This window comes from Cucumis melo, chromosome 1 (genome assembly GCF_025177605.1).
Source record: "Cucumis melo cultivar AY chromosome 1, USDA_Cmelo_AY_1.0, whole genome shotgun sequence".
NCBI lineage: Eukaryota > Viridiplantae > Streptophyta > Magnoliopsida > Cucurbitales > Cucurbitaceae > Cucumis > Cucumis melo.
In genome coordinates this window covers 25,042,832-25,063,216 of record NC_066857.1, presented here as the reverse complement: position 1 = coordinate 25,063,216, position 20,385 = coordinate 25,042,832, and the positions used below count along the sequence as shown (strand labels likewise).

Sequence of the window (20,385 nt, the reverse complement as noted above, 5' to 3'; positions counted from 1 at the left end):
CCTGAGATGGTGACGTGACATCCAAGTAATCAATTTGAACTAATTAGATAAAACCACTTGGAGCAATGGAGGAGTAGCACATGTGGCTTTTGTTTTTGTTTTTTTCTTTGGCTTTTAAAAAAAAAAGAAAATTTAATATTATTATCTATCTCGGTGTCTAATGACTAGTTTTTTTAAAAAATGGTGAACTTGTTTTCTTGGGCTTTAAACAAATTATTTCTTTTTAAAAAATATTATTATGATATTATTTGTATCTAACGTTAATTGAGTTTAAATCCCAACCATTCAATTTTCTTTTACTTACATCAAATAACCTAAAAATATTTTTTCCATCTTTTTAAATACTTCATTTTCCCCCAAATTCTCAACAACTTAGTTCAATTTTTATAATCCTCAAAAAGTGCAAAAGACACCCATTTTTATTCTATCTAAAACTTCCGATTTTCATTATTTTCATCTTATCCTTGAGAGAATTCTTATCGTATTGTGAGCTCAAAATTGTATACTCACTATTTTAGAGAGTTTTATTTTGTGTGATTCAAAACTTTAATATAATGTGATGGTTGGATCTAACATGTGGAAAGGATTGAGTTTTCTCTTGAACCCGAAAAAGGAGTAAGTAGTGGTTCGACTCTAATCTGCGAAAATATTCAAAAGAAGGTCATTTTCAGTCAAAATCCCAAGAGGTGCTTGGGAGAGTGGATGTAGGTCGAGTTTGAATGAACCGCTATAAAATTACGGTGTCTTCTTCTCTAACTCTTTTCGAATTATTTTTGCATTTAATTTTGGTTGCATATTATTGTTGGTTGAGATTAATTTGCATTTTCTATTACATAATTTTTTTTATCAATCTTGCTATTTAACATAATTTAGCTAAAGTTTTTCTATTTAATTTAAAAATAATCTAATTAGTTTAATTTAGGTTTATTTGTTAAAAAATTTATTTAAACCCTATTCACCCCCTCTATGGTTGTCATACCAGTCCAACAATTGGTATCAGAGTGAGGTTGCTCATCTTGAAATTTTAATTTCTTGATAAACTTTATTGCTAGAGCATTATGGCAAACCTATTGGCTAATGGGATTGGTGAAGGTCAATCTATTTCTAGACCTCCCTATGTTGATGGTTCAAATTATGTATATTGGAAATCTAAAATAAAAATTTATTTGCAATCTAATGACTATAATTTTTAATTAATTGTTGCTAAAGGTCCTTATGTACCTGTGAAGAAAGTTGATAATGTTGATAAGCCTAAATAAGAAGAACAATATGATGGAAAAATGAAATGAAAAAGTGTTCTTTAATGCTAAGGCTATTAATTAATGCTTTGAGCAAAGATAAATTTAATAGAATATCCATGTGTTCTTCCCCTCAAGAAATTTGGAATACTCTTGAAATTACTCATGAAGGAACAAATCAAGTTAAAAAGTCTAAAATTAGCATGCTTGTGCATAATTCTGAAATGTTTAAGATGGATGCTAATGAGACTATCATTGATATGTTTACTAAATTTACTAACATTATAAATGCTTTGAAGGATCTTGGTAAAGTCTATACAACTTTCGAAAATGTTAGAAAAATTCGGTCTCTATCTAAGACTTGGGAAGCTAAGATGACAGCAATCCAAGAAGCAATGGATCTCACCAAACTTCCACTAGAAGAGCTCATTGACTCACTCATGACTCAAGAGATCATTATGAAGGAGCACTTGGAGGATGAGTTAAAAAAGAATAAGAACATTGCATTAAAGACCATCTCCTTGGAAGTTGATCTTGAAGATAAGGATGACCTTGATGAAGATGACATTGCTTATTTCTTACATAAGTACAAAACTTTCATAAAAGGAAAGATATTTCAAGAAACACCTATCAACCCAAAAAGAGTCAAAAGGTGAGAAAAGCAAAAAGGATGAGGTGATTTGTTATGAATGCAAAAAACTAGGTCACGTTAAACTGATTGCCTTCTCCTTAAATCATCTAAAAATCCAAGAAGAAGGCAATGAAGGCTACTTGGGATGATAGTAGCGAAAGTGAAAGTGAGGTTGAAGAAATGATACACCTTGGTCTCATGGGTCGTAGTGACAAAAAAGATGAACATGTTTGTTTGAAAGCCTCCAAGAAAAATAAATGGTACTTGGATAGTGGTTGTTCAAGATACATGACAGGAGACCGATCCAAGCTTATCTCTTTCTCCAAAAAGGATGGAGGCATGGTAACCATTGGTGACAACAAGAAAGGTAAAATAATTGGTAAGGGCAATATAGGAAATGATTCATCTACTTTGATTGAAAATGTTCATTTGATTGATGGCTTAAAGCATGATTTGTTTAGTATTGTCAATTGTGTGATAAAGGATTTAGAGTAATATTTGATAAAAATAATTGCATAATTGAAAATGTTAGTGATAGAAAAGTTTTGTTTGTTTGAAATAGGGATGAAAATGTGTACACCCTTGATTTGAATGATTGCCCTATTATTGATAAGTGTCTTTTAGTTTTACACGATGATTCTTGGTTATGACATAGAAGACTAGGACATGCTAGACATGCACTTAAATTTGAGAAAGCAAAGTTTGTGATGCTTGTCAAATGGGTAAGCAAACTAAGTCCACTTTCAAATTTAAAAATGTGATCTATACTATTAAATCCCTACGACTATTACACATGGACTTATTGGCCCTTCTAGAATTGCTAGCTATGGAGGAAATTGTTATGCATTCGTTATAGTTGATGATTTTTCTAGATCTACTTGGGTTTTGATGGTAAAACACATAAGGATGATGCTTTGAAAAGTTTTATTAGTTTTGCAAAAGGAGTTCAAAATGAAAAATAACTTTTTATTTCTAAAACTATTGATCTCAACTCCAAGCCATGCCTAGATCTAAGCCGCTGCCTCTGCCTTGCCGTGAATCGTCGTGATTTGTGATAAGTGTGTAATTTATGGGTTTTGTGGGTGTTTTGCTTCGTAGCTATATTGAGTTGTAACGTTGGATATATTTTATATTCTTTTTAAGGACTAATTGGAGACTCTTGAAGCATTTTGGATTTTATTGTTAAGGGTTGATTTGGATCCAACATCGATTTCGGGTAAGCTAAATTGAAAAACAAAATTTACATGATGACCATTGATAATTTTATTAAATAAAATTATTCATTTCTTATCTTTATGTTTAGGATTGGTTCGCTGGCTTTTAGTTCGATCAAGGAACTTAGCTAAATTTAAGGTAAGAGATTTCTACTACCTGACCCTAAATTAAGTTGAAATGTAGTGTATGAGACGATTTGACTGATTATGCGAAGAATTAGAATGTGTAAAATTGGGAGGTTCAACTGAATTATGTAGTGGAATGTCTAAAATCGACTTATGTGTGAACCTTCATATCTCGTCCGTTTATGCATAGATTTGGATGTATTGATGACTCTGTACATTGATGATTGAATATGTACTAGCATGATTAATTTGACTGCTTATATGTTGAACTAAAATATTGTGGATAGGTTGGATCCTAAATTTTTTAGTTGACCGTATTGGACTATTTAGATTGGTATAAGTTTATCTGGATTGAGGAGAAACTGTTAGCTTTATCTATGGGATTGTGTACCTTGCAAGCATAGTATCCTATAGGATCAGCACATGCATGTTCCTACGAAATAACTAGACTGATTAGATGAATCCAACAAGATCACTAGACTGATTAAGTGAATCCTACGAGGTCACTAGACTGATTGACATGTATCCTTGGGATCACAATACTGTTATGGTGCAGGATGCCTTATAATAGGAAGTTAACAGTTTTTACCCCTAATGGGACTTGTAGTAGGTTTCTTATTGTGTATATTTTTATACTCACCCTTTTTATGTCTAACTTTTTCAGGCAAAGGTAACACGAGAGGTAGACTAGTGAGGGATATGAAGAACTCGTGAACACCATATTTTTAAAAATACTTATGCTTATTGTTTTATTGTTTTCGTTTTTTAAGTTTTGATGATTGAAATGAGTTTTATGTTTAGAACGACTGTATGTTCTGGGTGACTCAAAACTCAAATACTTTTGAACTTTTATTTTTGTTTGAAATAGAGCCTGAATTAAACTTTTCTTTGATGTTCATTTTTGAAACAACTTTTACAATCTTGTATTTGAATGATTTGTTTTGGGTTGAACTATAGAGTGTGTTTGGGTTAAAGTAATATTCTTAGCTTAGTTTAAGAAGTTCGGTCGTTACAATAGTATATAAAGCAGATTGTAGATTAAGAATGAGCGAGTATTTGAAGAATACCGTTTTTTCCAAAGAAAGCCATAAGTCTTTTGAAGATTCATTGTCGAAAACGTGGGCAAGAGTAGAAGATGATAGAGTTGCATTGATCATTAGAGCCTAAGCTTTGGAGATCCCTTAAAGATATTCAGAATTGACCTCTGTTGTGGGTGTCCCTATAAGTGATCAACAAGTGAATTTTAAAGGTTTGGCGAGAGAGTCATCAATATGTCCAAATAGGGAATGAGCTTTTAGAATAGAGGAAACTTGATATTTTCATAGAACATAGTTGCTTGAATCCAGCTGAAGGGGAACTAGGTTACCAAGACTTGATAGGAGGAACAACGACGAAGAGAGCATATAGAAGAGGTTCTTTACGATTCAGAGACATCGGTCGTAACAGGGACCATTTCACAAGTGGTTTTTAGATAGAAGACCACTCTAATACCATGAAAGAACATAGAAATTGTACGTAATTTGTGTTGTTTATTAACATATTTTCACTCTTATATACACCAGTGTGAAATCACTGACAATATAATAAAGATTGCTGATTTTTATCTACAAATTAAAGCAAGAATATCTAAAATCAAAGGCACATATTAAGCATTAAATTACGGCGCTAAGAATATTAACAATGGAAGGCATAAATTAGGCAGTGATTTGATGAGAAGATTTGTCTCAAATATATATGAGCTCTCTAATACTAGAAAATGTCTCCTTGAATAAGTAATATGATACTATTATCTTATTGAACTACACAAATTTTTGTGCCAATTCTTTGCTATTTACGTTTTTCTATTTAGCTTAATTTATTTATCGATTTTATGGGTATTTCACGGGGGTATATTTAAACATTCAAATTATTACTATACAAAAAATACTTAACAAATAAGCAAAGATTGATACACGCTTTTTTATTTCTTTGATTATCGAATACATGTACCATAGGTACATCATGTGTGGATGATAACCAAAAACTTAATAAAATAAGCTCCATTGCTGAGTATACTCACCTGTTTTAGGATACAAAATAATATCATACCAACGTGTGTCAACATCAATCGCCATCCCACATTTAGGGTTTATGATTGAGCCATCAGCTTGGAAGTTCCATCGTTGGCTTGATGATCCATTGCACATAAGAACTGTAATAATCCTACCTGGCGTGCAGTCCGACGATGTCAACGACACACATAAATTGCGACTGCTGTTTACTCTTATTGTTCCATCACCATAAAGAGCCCAATATTGTTCACTCTTGTTCTTCGCACAATCATCCAACTCAATGTTTGTATTATTATTTGTTGCCACTAAACAAACCCCATCCAATCCTATAATAGAACCTACAATTGGATTTATGTAATTTCCAACTCTCCAACATTGGCCAATAGTTTGTTGATTGGCTTCCATTTTCAATTTGGTGGTTCTTGCGGGTGAATTTGCTGTCAAGACAAGGCCAGAGCTAGGATTGCTGATTGTCCCATCTACTGAAACTTTCCATTTAATGACACTTGGTTCAACTTTACTGCAATCATAAATAAGAACAAAATTAGTGTCATTAAAGGTTAAACACTTTCCTAATGACTGAATTGTCCCATCTCTTTGAAATGTCCAACGTTGATTCATTTGTTGTCTACATGGGTACAAAATGAGAGGACTTCCATCATTAGAAAGTCTATTTTCAACATCAACACAAAGTCCTGCTCTCCCAATAATATGTGTAGTGCGTGATTGTACATTGCATGGATCATTTTGGACCGTCATCTTTATGATTTTTTTACTAACATTGCAATGATGATGTAATTGCATGGCAATATTAGGGATTATGATTGGATAATCAATGGCATCTACTTGAATGATTTTATCATTTGAATCATAAAGCTGAATAACTTCTCCAAATATTCCTTGTAATGATGGAGATACTTGGATTTGTGAAGAAAGTTTGACCCAATTGTCTTGTAAGCTAACAAATGCAAGACTAGGTTTGAAATTGTAACCATACTTTATGTTCATGAAAACACTTTGCTCAATGAACTTGAATTTCATTCCTTCTATTACCATTTGAAGGATAACAAGAAATGCATTAGGAACAGAATCTTGGCGATAGTGAAATAAGGTGGAGATGGCTACATCAATAGGATCAAATCCAAGAAGAGTTTCAAATCTAGTAGTATTAGCTGCAATTTCAATAGATTTATAGTCGCTATAGAAATCAATTATGACTCGACAAGTCGAAGGGAAGACGACTTGGAAAGCTTCAATCGGGGCATCGAGAAACATATAGGAAGTGTTGTTTGAAAGATATCCTACAACTTCAAGATTCACTTTGTCTAATGCAAGAGTGATAGTTTCGTCAATTACATTGGCGAGGGAAAAAGTGAAGAAACGTTGAGAAGGAGGGAATGAGGTTTTCAAAATAGGTATACCATATAATTGAGAAGTGTTTTCAATGATGGAATGGCGTAATACTTGAACGAAGGTTTTGTAATTATTGGCCTTTGACTTTGAATTTGACAATGACAAAGAGAGTGAGTTGCCTTCAATGGTAGAAGTGGCAAGAGAAAGAAGAACAACAATGTAAAACATTAAAGATCTCATTTTGTGTTTCAATTTATTCTTGTGTGGAAGGAGGAAGGTATGGTTTTTATACAAAGTTTCTAAGATACATTTGGGAATGGACACAATTTTAAGGTATGTTTTGAAAATAGTAGTAATTAAATAACTTTTTTTTTCCTATTTCACGGGTTCCATCAATTTTTTTCTTATAACTTTCATTTACCAATGTATCCTTCTTAAAATTGGTTATAATGGATGTGTTTGGTAGAGAATACTATTTTAGGTTTTCAAATTCATTGAGTTCAATAGATATGTGTACGAGAACAAGGTACTCTCTTGACTTCTAAAATCGTCGAAAAATAACAAAAACATATTGGGAGATCCTATCCTTGCTCTGTTGGTTTCGTCGGATCAGTCTAACTGAGAAATCCATATTGTGAGTTACTTTGAACTCATGATGAGGTGGCAACTGACGTTACGAGAGTTCATCGTTAGCTTCATTGCTAATTAATCTCTTGATGAGGTGTTTAACTGTCTAGAGATTCTTAATTTGTCTTTTAAAATATTTATTATAGAATTAATTATTTTTAATTTTGATCTTCATAACCTAAAATTTATATAAGCCAAATCGATAATAATTGAGTATGGGAAAAATTTTCACATACACTAAGAGAACAATCTAAATTAGCTACGTTTTTACAATAAAATTTATTAATTAGTTTTTTTTAAGAGAACTATTTTTTGAAAAACATCAATCCAGTTTTTAGGGATTTTTGTTTATCCACTTTTTCACTCATATGGAGATTTCTGAAGAAGATATTCTTACTTTATCAACAAGTTTGCTTTTTCTCTCATATGAATTTTTTTTGAGAAAATATTTTAATTACTTCATCAACAAGTTTTCTTTTAATTTTACATTAAGATTTTTCAAGAAGATATTTTAATTACTTCACCAATAAGTTTCTTCAAGATATTTGACCAAAATCTTTAAAGACCATTTGTTCAAATCTCACTACAAGAAAATATGTATTTTTCGATGCACAACACATATGTCGGGATAACTAACGTTGGAAAAAAGGCTTCTCCCGACGTCATAGAAGCTCCGTTGGAAAAGGTTGACAATTCCGATGTGACATAAGGCGACGTCGGTATAAAGTAATTTAATAAAAAAATTATAAACTTCTCCCGACGCCATACATAATGATGTCGAATTTTTTTTTATAATTTTTTAAATATATTTAACTTCTTCTGACGCCATGTATAACGACGTCGAGAGAAGTTCATAATTTGTTTAATATATTTAACTTCTCCCGACGCCATGCATAACGGCGTTGGAAGAAGTTCATAAGTTTTTTAATATATTTAACTTCTCTCGACACCATGCATAACGATGTCGGGATAATTTAATATTTTTTTTTAAATATATTTAACTTCTCTCGACGCCATGCATAACGGCGTTGGGAGTCCTCCTTTGAAACCTAATTTTCAGATCTGTTTTACAGATCTGAAAGGCAACCAAAAAAATGAGAGAAAGAGAGATTTTTGACTTCTGAAAGATGAGGAAAATTTCCATCGTCGACCACCGTCCAGTCTTTCCATCAAGTCTTTCCATCAAACTAGCTCCGTCATTCTGTCATTGCATTCGCCCGTCACCCCTTGTCAACGGTAAGCCAAACTTCATCATCCGTCCGATCTTCACCGTCAAATCCCTCGCCGACAATAAGCCAAACTATGTTCATTTTATTGTGGATTTGTTGTTGATTGTGTAAATTTTATTTTTATTTTGTTGATTATGTTGTTATTGATTTATTGTTATTGTTCTTTACGTTCTCTGTTCTCCCTTCTGATCCGGTGCCACCATCGCCCTTATCTCTTTCGGTTAGTTATTTATTTAAGTTAGATTTTTGCTTTAAAATCCTAAATCCTACTTCTAATTTTGCCTTAGTTTTGCTAATTTTTCCATTCATATGCTTGATCTCGCTCTCGGTTTTGCAAAAAAAAAAAAATTTCATTTAATAATGGAAGATATTTTTTATTAAAAAATAGAGGATCTCCTGACGCATAAATATAGCATGGGGAGATCCCTTGACATCTCCCGATACTTTATTTTGTGCGTCGGGAGATGTCAAGGGATCTCCCGATGCTATATATTGTGCGCGGGAGATCCTCTTCCGATTCATTTTTCCCGACTTCGATCTCGAAGCAGATTTATGCGTCGGAAGAGGATTTTTCGATGCTTTTTCATATATCTCCCAATGCCTTTGTGCGTTAGGAGACCTCCATTTTCTTGTAGTATCTCTTTTAACCAAAAATATCTTTAAAAATTGCTTTTTTCAATTCCCGTTTGAAGTTCATCATACTCTATCTATAAATAGGAGTTTTTCACTATGATCTTTCAAAATTATCGAAGTAGACACATCCAAAAAGAAAAATGTAGCAAAATTTTGGGAAGGTAAGTCTTTACCCTTAACTAAATACTTTCACGAAGATTATATATTACTACTGTAAAGATCGATCCAAGAACAATGAAAACAATAGATTAAAGAAGACTTTAATAATTGAAAGCTTCAAATATCTAAATTAGGAGAGCCTGGTATCTTCGAAAGATTCAAATATAGAAGTTAAGGGGAGCTTGATATTTTGAAGATAAGAGATTAAAAAAGACTTTAATTAATTGGAAGCTTCAAATTAAATCAAAGGGAGCTTGATATCTAAGCTTCATTTATATATTCAAATAAGGGGAAGTCTGATATCTTCGAAAGGTTCAAATATAGAGGTTAGGAGGAGCCTGATGTTTAGTAATAACGACTATTACTAAAGACTACCAAAGGGGAAGCGTCATATGAATATCTAGATTAATGAAGTGCTATATAGCATCTAGATTAATAAAGTGCTATAAAGCATTCTTACAATATCGTACTCATTTGAATCTATATAAAATCTCTTTATCTGAGTCTTAAAAGCTCTCCAAAAGTAGGTGTTATACTCATCGAACTGGACTATTAAAGTTATAGTATTTATTTCTCTCCATATACCCTTAATTAACAACCTAGCCTTTAACTAAAGTAACAACATAAAAGTAAAATAATCCATTTTACTTTTTCAATATCTTAAACATAAATTATATTATAAATTATATTGACAAATTATAAATTAGTAATAACTTATTTATCAATTTAATATGAGTGGATAATTAAGACTAACCTTATGATATATAATTAAATATATAGTAGCAAACACATTTAAACATTTTTTTAGAATTAAAATCAAAATTACTAATCTCCTACCAAACACATATATGAAAATATAAATACAACTTTGTTTATGTTGAACTTTTGTTTTCGGATTTCTTTTTTTTAGATTTCATACCAAATAAATCCTAATTGATTTAATTAGAAGAAGAATCATCAACAATAAAGAAGAATACAAGGGGCCAACAAAAACCTAGCTCCTTTAACATCTAAGTGTATCAGTGACCACAACACGAGGTTTGTGATCTGGATTTTCTTACGTCAATTGTTAATCTTTTTTAAAGAATACAAGCGACTTCAAGAGTTTATTTACTTATTTTTGTTTTTTAATTTTCTTTGGAATATTTCGAATACAGTCTTTTTTCTTTTCCATACTTTTTAGTGGGAAAATTTCAAAACCAACAAATTTTCTAATTTTTACAAAATAAATAAAAACAATAAAATAAAAAAATTCCATCATATATCTGATCTTTTTGATTTTTTTCTGTAAAAGGAGTATGACATATACATATACATATACATTCACAAAGATCTATATATACATGTATATATATATACATACATGTCTATATATATAAATATATATACATATACATATACACACATATAAATGTATATACACATATACTTATACATACAGAACATATACATACATGCATATATAACTACAAGAAGTGGGGAGATTTTCAATGCACAAAAACGTCGACGGAAGTGGAAAAGATGTCGGGAAACAAATTTTCGACGTAGAAAGGAACGTCGGGAAGACCGTAGGAAGAAACGTGTCGGGAGACCTCTTTCCGACGCGTCACCAACAAGGCATCAGGAATAACCTTCTCCTGACGTTTTCTTCACCGACGTCTTGATGCGTCGAGGAGTAAATAATCCCCGACGTCGACATTTTCGACTTCATTAGTGTGTCGGGAATAACCACTCCTGATGTGTATATATCCGACGTCGACGATGCTTCGGGAAAAATTATCCCCGACCCGAAAATTGCAACATGACGTTTGTAGTGCGTCGGGAAATATTTTTTATATTTTAAATATGTATTTTTTATTTTTTCCTAAAATATTTTTCTATAATGTTTTTTAATCGAGACTTTATTTCCTAAAATAGTCACATTCGTTTTTTATTACATTAAAAAAAATTTAAAATAAATTAGTAAATTTCGAAATACAAACACAAATTCAACAAAAAATTTGATGTTCATAATACAAAGAAGTTAGCATTCATAATAAAAAAATTTAATGTTCATAATACAAAAAAGCGCAAAGAAAGCCATATGTCTCTTAACGAGCTTCGTACTCCATTCTACATTGGGGGGTCCTACAATGATACAAAAGTGGCTAAGTTTAGTGTGTGTATATATATATATATATATATGCATATCATCACTGTATACTGTAATTTCAAAAACTTAAGAATAATGAAAACATATATACGTACTGCAAAAGCTAGGGATCATCATGTGGTGGTCCTTGTTGTGTCCGAGACATGTCTTCTATCAGTTTCTGCATTCATTCTACTTCTGAAACTAACACTTCATGATTTCTTGTCTGCTCTTCAAGCCGTTGCATAGCTTGATCAAGCTTAGCTTGTAATTGAAGCTCTCTTGTGGATTGTGGACATGACATCGTAAAACTGCTCGTACTCGTCGTCTTGAAGGGGCTTGGGTCCCCAACCAAGACATTTAGAGTAGCCCGTACGTCTACTCAACACCGTCCCGTATATATCATCCCCAGAGATTGGTTGATTACCTTCTAGGGTAGGCTAGGACTAGAGTTCTAGCATTTGATTTTGCAACAAATTTAGAAACTATCTTAGTAAGTAAAAATATATTATATATTAAAGAGGACAAATGAAAACAGAAGTGTTGGTTGGATAACTTATATGCGCATCCTCCGCAGCCTGAGACACGAATGTCCCGTCTCGAACGTGTGTTTGTCAGAACAACTCCACATGATAACTGCAGGATAGCCAAAACGAATCATAACAAATATTACAAAATTTTTAACATAATAATAACCATGGCCCCCTCCCCCTCAAATTTTCAACCATAATCCCTCATTTCAAAATTTCAATCCAACCCTCCTCCCTCTAATTTTCAACCCACTCCCTTCAAATATTCAATTAAATCTCACTCCCCCTCTTCAAATTCAACCTACATATTCAAAATTTCAGTTCTCCAAATCAATTTCTCAAATACCCCCTATCCTTAAACCCACGTTCAAAATTCTCATTCCAAAATAAAAAATCTATTCCTAAAAAATATCCTACAACTAATACATCATTAAAATCCTAAAACTAATTTTCAAAAACAAAAACCTAAATTAAACTAGCATTTTTTTTTTCAAATTTTAGATTTTAAACTTACCTCAACTAGAAATGTGCGGTGGCAGATGGCAGGAGAGGGACGATGGCAAGCTCACGACAATGACGGTTGGATGCTTCTCTTCAATTGTCGATAGAATCGATCTCTCATCGCTTCTTTTCTCTTTCGTTTCGGTTCTGTGTTTCACAAAACTGAAACATCAATTTATAGGAGAACTCCCAACGTAACACGAAAAACGTCGGGAGATCCCCTTACTCTCAACGCAGTTCCCAACAAATAACTAATGGCATCGATGTTCTTGCATTACTCCCGATGCTATTCTTGATGCACATAAAATGCGTCGGGCGATCCCCTTACTCCTGATGAAGTCCCCGATGCCATGTTGGATGCGTCGGGAATATTTGTCTGACACAATTAATGTTTGATAATTTACGACGCTGGTTTCCGATGCTTGCATGCTGCATCAGGATAAGTTATTATTTCCGATGTCTATATCACAGTGTCGGAAAATGGGTCTTTTCCAACAGGTGTAAATTGGCGTCGGGATAATGGATCTTCCCAACGTTTTTTCTTCCGACGCCTTTTTCTGCGTCGGGATAACCTCGATTTCTTGTAGTGTATATACATATACACACACATACATACACACATATTAAAGACTTATTGTTTGAAAAGCTGCACCAAATAGCACAAGTTAGAAAATAAATATGATCTATAGTACAGGCAAACAATATTTTTAAAAATGGTAATTTCTGACCAGTCATATGGTAAATTTTTTAAAAATGCCAATTCTGCCCTGCAGTTTCCATCCGCTCATGCTATCAGTGATGACTTATATCAATGATAACATGAGATGGTATATATAATTATATATACATGATAGTTGTACGTAGTATCAACACAATTGTGTAGTTCCTTTTAATGATAAAAATTAAAAATGCTTCAAATTTAAACGATCGTGTTGACCACACTAAACGATTGTGTTAACTATGGTAATCGATCATTTACATCATATCTACACGATCATGTAGTTGTTTTTAAACGATGGAAAAATGACTTTAAATCTGAATGATCATTTGACCATGCTAAACGATCGTCACGATTGTTTAGATCATATCCAGATGATCATATAGTTATTTTTAAGCGATTGGAAAAAGCTTCAAATCAGACCGCGCTAAACGATCGTGTTGACTTGGGAAGTGATCGTTTAGATCTTATCAAACGATTGTGTAGTTCTTTGAGTTTATGTATGTCTGAAATTAAAACTTTGAATTTATGAATGTTGAATAGGTATAATAATTTTAAACTTTACGAACATTAGAAACGAAAAAAAAAAGAAAAAAAAAAGAATACAACCCGTAAAATATGGGTTGGGTTGGGAGATTAATTCGGGTTGTCAACCTAACCAACTCGAAAATATGGATTGGGTTGAGAATGTTTACCATCTCAACCTAATCCAACCCATTTACACCCCTAGTAGATATTAGGAATATAAATTTAGGAACATCGCTAATAGAAGATATGATAACAACTGATACCACATTTCTCAATTTTAAAAGTATTACTGATAGCAGTTATTAGTGATAACAGCTATCTATAGCAAGTGATACCATATTTCTTAAATTGAAAGTTACTCTACCATTCAGTGGCTATCATTGATAAAATCTATCGCTGATAGCTGTTATCAATTATATCAACTAATAACATATTTCTCAAATTAAAAGTTGTCATTAATAGCATCCATTAGTAATAGCAACATATAACAACTATCTATTGTTATAATGATAGTCAACAATTTAAGAAAATCAGGTAAAAATACTCGTAATGGTGACAATTTATAACTGATAGTAGCTATCAGTGATAACAACCGATAACAATTATCGTTGATATTCACTAATTGTAGCTATTAGCGACAACTTTCAATGTGAAAAAATCGAGAAGAAGTGTGTAAAATAAATATTTCTCAAATTGATAGCTACCAATGATAAATGCTATTAACTATAATTGTTATCACTGATAGATGCTGTCAGTGATAATTTTTAATTTGAGAAATTCGACAAAAAACGGTCAAAATGATGGTTTGACATGGGCAGTTTTTTTACTATTTTTATGCAACATATGCAATTATTTTACCTTCGTGGTATATATGTTATTATTTTAGATTTTTTTCTGTCATTCTTGCAATTAACCCTTATAGTTTTTTTTTTGTTTATATATATATATTTCGCATTTCCTTTTCAGATTTTATTTTTGAACCATCAATTGCGTAGATCGACTTTTTTGTTTTCTAAATTTTGGTAGCATTAATTTTGCATACGTGGAATTTATTTTAGGAAAGACATTTATTTTCAATATTTTAAGTGTTTTTTTTTCTCTAAATAATAAAGAATGCAATATTGGAAGGTTATTATAGTAATTAAAATATTAGATCATTAATTATTGCATGTGAGACAATTTTGTAAATATTGAAACTTCCTAATATTTGTGAATTATTGGGTCATATGTTGGTTCATTTTTATGGAGAAATTCCATTCACTTTTTTTTTTTTTTTTTGTCATTTTCGAAAATACTCCCAAGCAGATAACTTCCTAAAATCAAATATCAAATAATTATATTTTGAATTATGAAAGAAATGTTGAAAATGATGTTCAACATTTGTCATTTTAAAATTACTTTAAAAAATGTTATAAATAATTAAGGTTGTATGGTTTTTTGAATATGTTAAAATCGGGGGATACGGTTTTTAAAATATATATGATAAAATTTGGGGATACAAATACATAGCTTAATTTTGACAACCAATTTCATAATTGTTGAGATTATATAATTAATTAGTTTATCTTTTTTTTAGCTTTAATTAGTTTATGTAATTGTGAAATTGACAAATCATTTACGTAAAGGTTGAGTTTATATATTTTTAATTACCTTTTTCACTTTGGAGGGTGGTCTTAGAATTTTATTGGAGGGATTGATGGTAAGTTTTTCATCGTCTCTAATGTGTGAAATGAAATAGATTTATAGAGCACCCATGAGGAGAGAGATGCTTCACACAAAATGTAGTTTTGATAGATATATTAATGAGTTATCCTCAAATTGTACTTGAGGGAAAAATGGTAATATATCTAAAAGTGAATTCTCTCCACTTTTGCCTCTTTTAATATATAATAGAGATTTATGATGCATGAGCTCAAGTAGCTTTTTGGATCAATATAAAATATTGTGTTTCAAAAATATCAATACACTCTAAAAAAAGAGTTAGAGAAAGAGTACTCTTATACTTACTAAAAGTTCAAAATACCACTATTGTTTAACATTTGAATAAAAATCATTAATCCATCTCACAAAAATAACTTTAAAAATAAAATAATAAAAAAAAAAAAAAGTAAAAAGTGCTCCTATCATCAATTTGTGTCACGTTCGAAACAACCAATTTTAAAACAAATTATATAGATATCTTTACTTTTTTTTTCACCTATAGATAGTCTTGTATTTCTCTTAATTTTCCAATTCGTGTCCAACACCAACTTTATCAACGATCAAATAAAGTCCAAAATTTTAAGTTAAGATATAAAATCCCACACAACTTTTAAAAATAACAAAATTAAAACCTCCTCTTACATACCTAAAACAAAAAATTGTCAAAAGTATGTACATGGTGACCAAGAATTTTTAGGTTCAAATCCTCTCGTGTAATTTGTATAAAAAAAGAAAAACTAGTAATGTACAATTTTGTTAAAATATTTAAGTCTTAAAATTATATGATACTTTATTTATCATCTTTCTTATCAATACCTTAATTAAAGTGTGATGATGTCAAGTAGTTAAGGAAAGGAGAAGGAAGATGGTACTGTGAGGAAGGAAGAGGGTACTTGACGAACGGGAACGGGAAGAGGGAAGAAGAAAAATTCTATTCATATAGTCGCGAAAGGTATATTTTAATTTTAAAAAACGTTTAAAACAAGGGAAATTTGTGTAAATGTAACAAAACATCAAAGTATTTACGGCCCGTGTAACAAAACCCACAAAATTAGCCATTTTTTGAATATTCCACGTTTGCCCTTCCATCTTCTTTTCTTCCTTGCTATTCGTCTTCCTCCTACTATTTCGTCTTCCCCGTCTTTCCTTGCGATTTCATCTTTCTTCTTTCCTTTTTTTTTCTGCGATTTCTTTCCATCATCTTTCTTATTTTTCAATTCTTTATTTACGTCGTTTAATCTTTCCATCGTTTTTCTTCTTTTACTCTTTTTTTTTCTTCGATTTCTTTCCATCGTCTTTTTACTTTTCCTCTTCTTTTTGCGATTTCTTTCCATCACCTTTTTTTTTACGTCGTTTACATTTAGGTAACAAAATCTAAACGGTTGTGTATAAGACTGTGTACAAAAAAATAGCAAAATCTAAAAGATCGTGTATAAAGAATCTTGAAAAAAAATATTTAGATTGAAGTAGCCAAATGTAAACGATCGTGTATAAAGAATCTTGAAAAAAAAATCATTTAGATTGGAGTAGTCAAATGTAAACAATCGTGTAAAAAAGTAAACGATCATGTAAAAAAAATAAAAGATTGTGTATAAAGAATCTTGAAAAAAATCATTTAGATTGGAGTAGCCAAATGTAAACGATCGTTTAAAAAACACAAACGATTGTAAAAAAAAAAATAAAAGATAGTGTATAAAAAATCTTAAAAAATTCTTTTGAATGGAGTAGCTAAATGTAAACGATCATGTAAAAAAAAGTAAACGATCGTGTAAAAAAAGTAAATGATTGTCTAAAAAAATCTAAACGATCGTGTAACAAAATTAAACGATGAAATTGAAAAGATAAATTGTAGCCATATCTACACGATCGCGTTGTAGTCATATCTAAACGATCACATATAAATTGTATGTCATATCTAAACGATCGCGTATCAAACAATAACTAAATCTAAATGATTGCAAATATATTAGGCGCGCGTTGTTAACGACGTGTTTGACTGGGCATTTTTGATATTTTACACGGTGGGCCTCTGGGCTTTTTCCATTTTTGGAATTGTTCTATAGCGTGTAAATATTTTGCTGCTTTTTTATATTTTTTGAAAAGACCCCTTATAAACATCATAAACACATTATGCATATTAGCTACATGAGTGCATAATGGAAAAGTTATGTGCAAGCTCTTACTTCAATTCGTAGGTCTAGTAGGAGCATCTCTTACCTAGAGATTAGCTTAATTCACAGAAATAAACTCCTGACAGCAAAGTCAAACCTCCCCAGAAGATGCTAAACAATATGGATAAAATACTAAGATGATAACTAAATTTGCAGTTAATTTAGGATCCAAAAATCTAGTTAATTCAACTAACCCAAAGTTTATGTCGGATCTAACTCAATCTTAATTTAGGACAACGTTCCACAACCTACTTCTAATTGATCTAACCAGTCCTTTAAGAAAAATAATTTAATTTAATACAAAATTAAATTATTTAGGATCCAAAATCAATCTTTGTTGGACATGCCAAAAACCCAATCAACTTACAAAAACTTACCAGAATAGGTAGGTAAAAGGACAAAAAATTAGGACTAGCGGCTAAAAAACGGCTTGGCTGCGGAAAAGAGGGCAGCTCGAACGAACTCGACTCGGCTAGGAAAACGCAGCTGAAGACTCGCGAATCTCGGCGGCGACTCGGACGACGACCGATGACTAGAGATGTGTGGCGGCGGGGGTGTGGTGGGTTGATGAAAGTTTGAGATTAGGGTTTTTAGAGTTTGCTTGAGGAAAAGGACGATGAATAGTGCTTTCCCAAGGAACCTAATTAATGCAATAATAATAATAAATTATTATTATTATTTCTTTTTTTTTTCCTTAATTCTTTTCCCACAAAACTCACTCTTTCTTTTCATTAAATACCTAAAAAAAAAAAACTTCTTTTTATCTTCTTTTTAACTTTTTCCAAAATAAAATCAATACTTCCCTCTCCTCAACCAATCACACCACTTTATCTTTCCAAAATATAAACCCAATCTCTAATAATTATATTATTTTTATAATACAATTAATATACAATTAATTTAAACTTTAAATTCAAATAATTATATACTCCTATATAATTATCCAAAATTCTCTCAAATACAAATCTCTTGAAACAACCAAAACAAACATAAATTCCAAAATTTCAATTAATTAGATATTTTCCCAAAGTTTATAATTAATTCTAATTTCTACAAATCAAGGATTTCCACAATTTAAATCATATAACACCTAAAATAATTTCAACATTAGTCAAAATTAAATTTAAGATAATTAAAATAAATTACCTTAATTTGGGGCGTTATTATGAGAAAAATCAGCTTATGTAATTTAACTAAGTTCTCCTTTGAAAAGAAAAAGAAAATTTTATAAACCTAAATTTATGAGGTTAGGTATTCTTTAATAACTATTTTAGCTCTTATTTTCTTATTTTCTTTAAGAAAACTAAACTTACAAACACTATTATTTTATCTTATAATTTTTTTCTCTATTATGGTAACCATTTTTATATAATTTTTTTTTAGAAATTGCATAAGAAGTAAATAATAAACTTTTAGGTGGGAAAAGAGTTCATAAACATGTTTTGAAAAACTAAAAAACAAAAAATCCAATAGCTATTGGATCCTTTTATTCCTTGATATTTTAGCTTAGTAAAGCCAATCTATAAAATTAGTTTGAGTTGTGTGAGAATATCAATAATTTTAAATTTTACTACACAGATGATGTAGTATGGTTTGTCTACTTAAAGGCAACACAATTGTATACTATATTAATCAATAATGTCACACATACGTATATGTCTTGATTTTTGTTTTTCAAAATTAAGATTCGACTCTTATTAGCAAACCAAGCAAAATCTATTTTTGCGATTGTTTGCCCTAATTTGTTTGATCAAAATAGTTGGACGTTGTTTGAAGGATTAGTATGACAATGCTAGAAGGATAAATTAAATAAGGTTTATTCAAGTTGATTATATAAAACTTTTTCGTAATGAGTCTAATTAATTATTGTTAAAAACAAATTAATTCAAATTTTCCCTTATAACTTAAACAAACATTTTAATTGCATGTAAATAAATTCAACAAAATAAATTAATGATATTTAACACTTTAAAACACCTTATTTCATTCTTAACTAGGGAAACTTTTCTAAATATAACAAACTACTATAATATTTACGACACGTGTAACAAAGTTCATAAAGTTAGTCATTTTTTAAATATTTCAACACTACAACAAAAACAGATTTTCTTGACATTTTTAAACTTATTCTTGACGGTTTTAAAACTGTAGTTAAAGCCAATGTCAAGAAAGTCGAAATTCTTGACGGTTGATAAAAACATCAAGAATAGTGAACGTTGACGTTTTATAAACGTCAAGTATACAAATTTTCATGACAGTTTAAAACCGTTAAGAGTAAAAGTGTTCATGACAGTTTAAAACCGTCAAGAGTATAAGTATTCATGACATTTAACAACCGTCAAGAAATTGATTGTTTATGACATTGAAAAACCGTTAAGAATATACTTGTTTATGACATTTAAAAAAAGTCAAGAATGTATTTCTTTATGACATTTTAAAACCGTTAAGCATGTTCTGAATTTTTTTTAAAATTGTAATTCAATTATATTTTGTTTCTGTATTGTGCTCTTATTGTCCTGTATAGTGGTCCAACAATAGTTTCATAAATATATATAAACGACAATATTCATCAAATATAGTTTCAAAACTCAAACATAAACATGCACTAGAACAATTCCAAAACTTTAACATATATTAACATTTTACCATATATGTATCAACATTTCGAAAACTTTACATATTTGTTCGATATTGTCATATACAAAACATTACTTCTATCAACCCAACTCAATGACCTTGAAAGAAACTTGGCTTCAAATAAACTTGCATTCTGCATCCTCTACCTCCAATTCATGAGCTAATATAAGTACCACCAACAGTAGAGCCAATCTACAAGAAGTAGAT

General features: G+C 30.9%; 1 protein-coding gene across 1 annotated transcript; it reads right to left on the bottom strand.

Moving 5' to 3' along the window:
* Window positions 1-5,233: 5,233 nt before the first annotated feature.
* LOC103497644 (seed lectin-like) lies at window positions 5,234-6,841 on the bottom strand. Its single transcript, XM_008459893.1, has one exon. It carries the CDS (start codon window positions 6,839-6,841, stop codon window positions 5,234-5,236), a length of 1,608 nt encoding a protein of 535 aa, XP_008458115.1.
* Window positions 6,842-20,385: the final 13,544 nt, after the last annotated feature.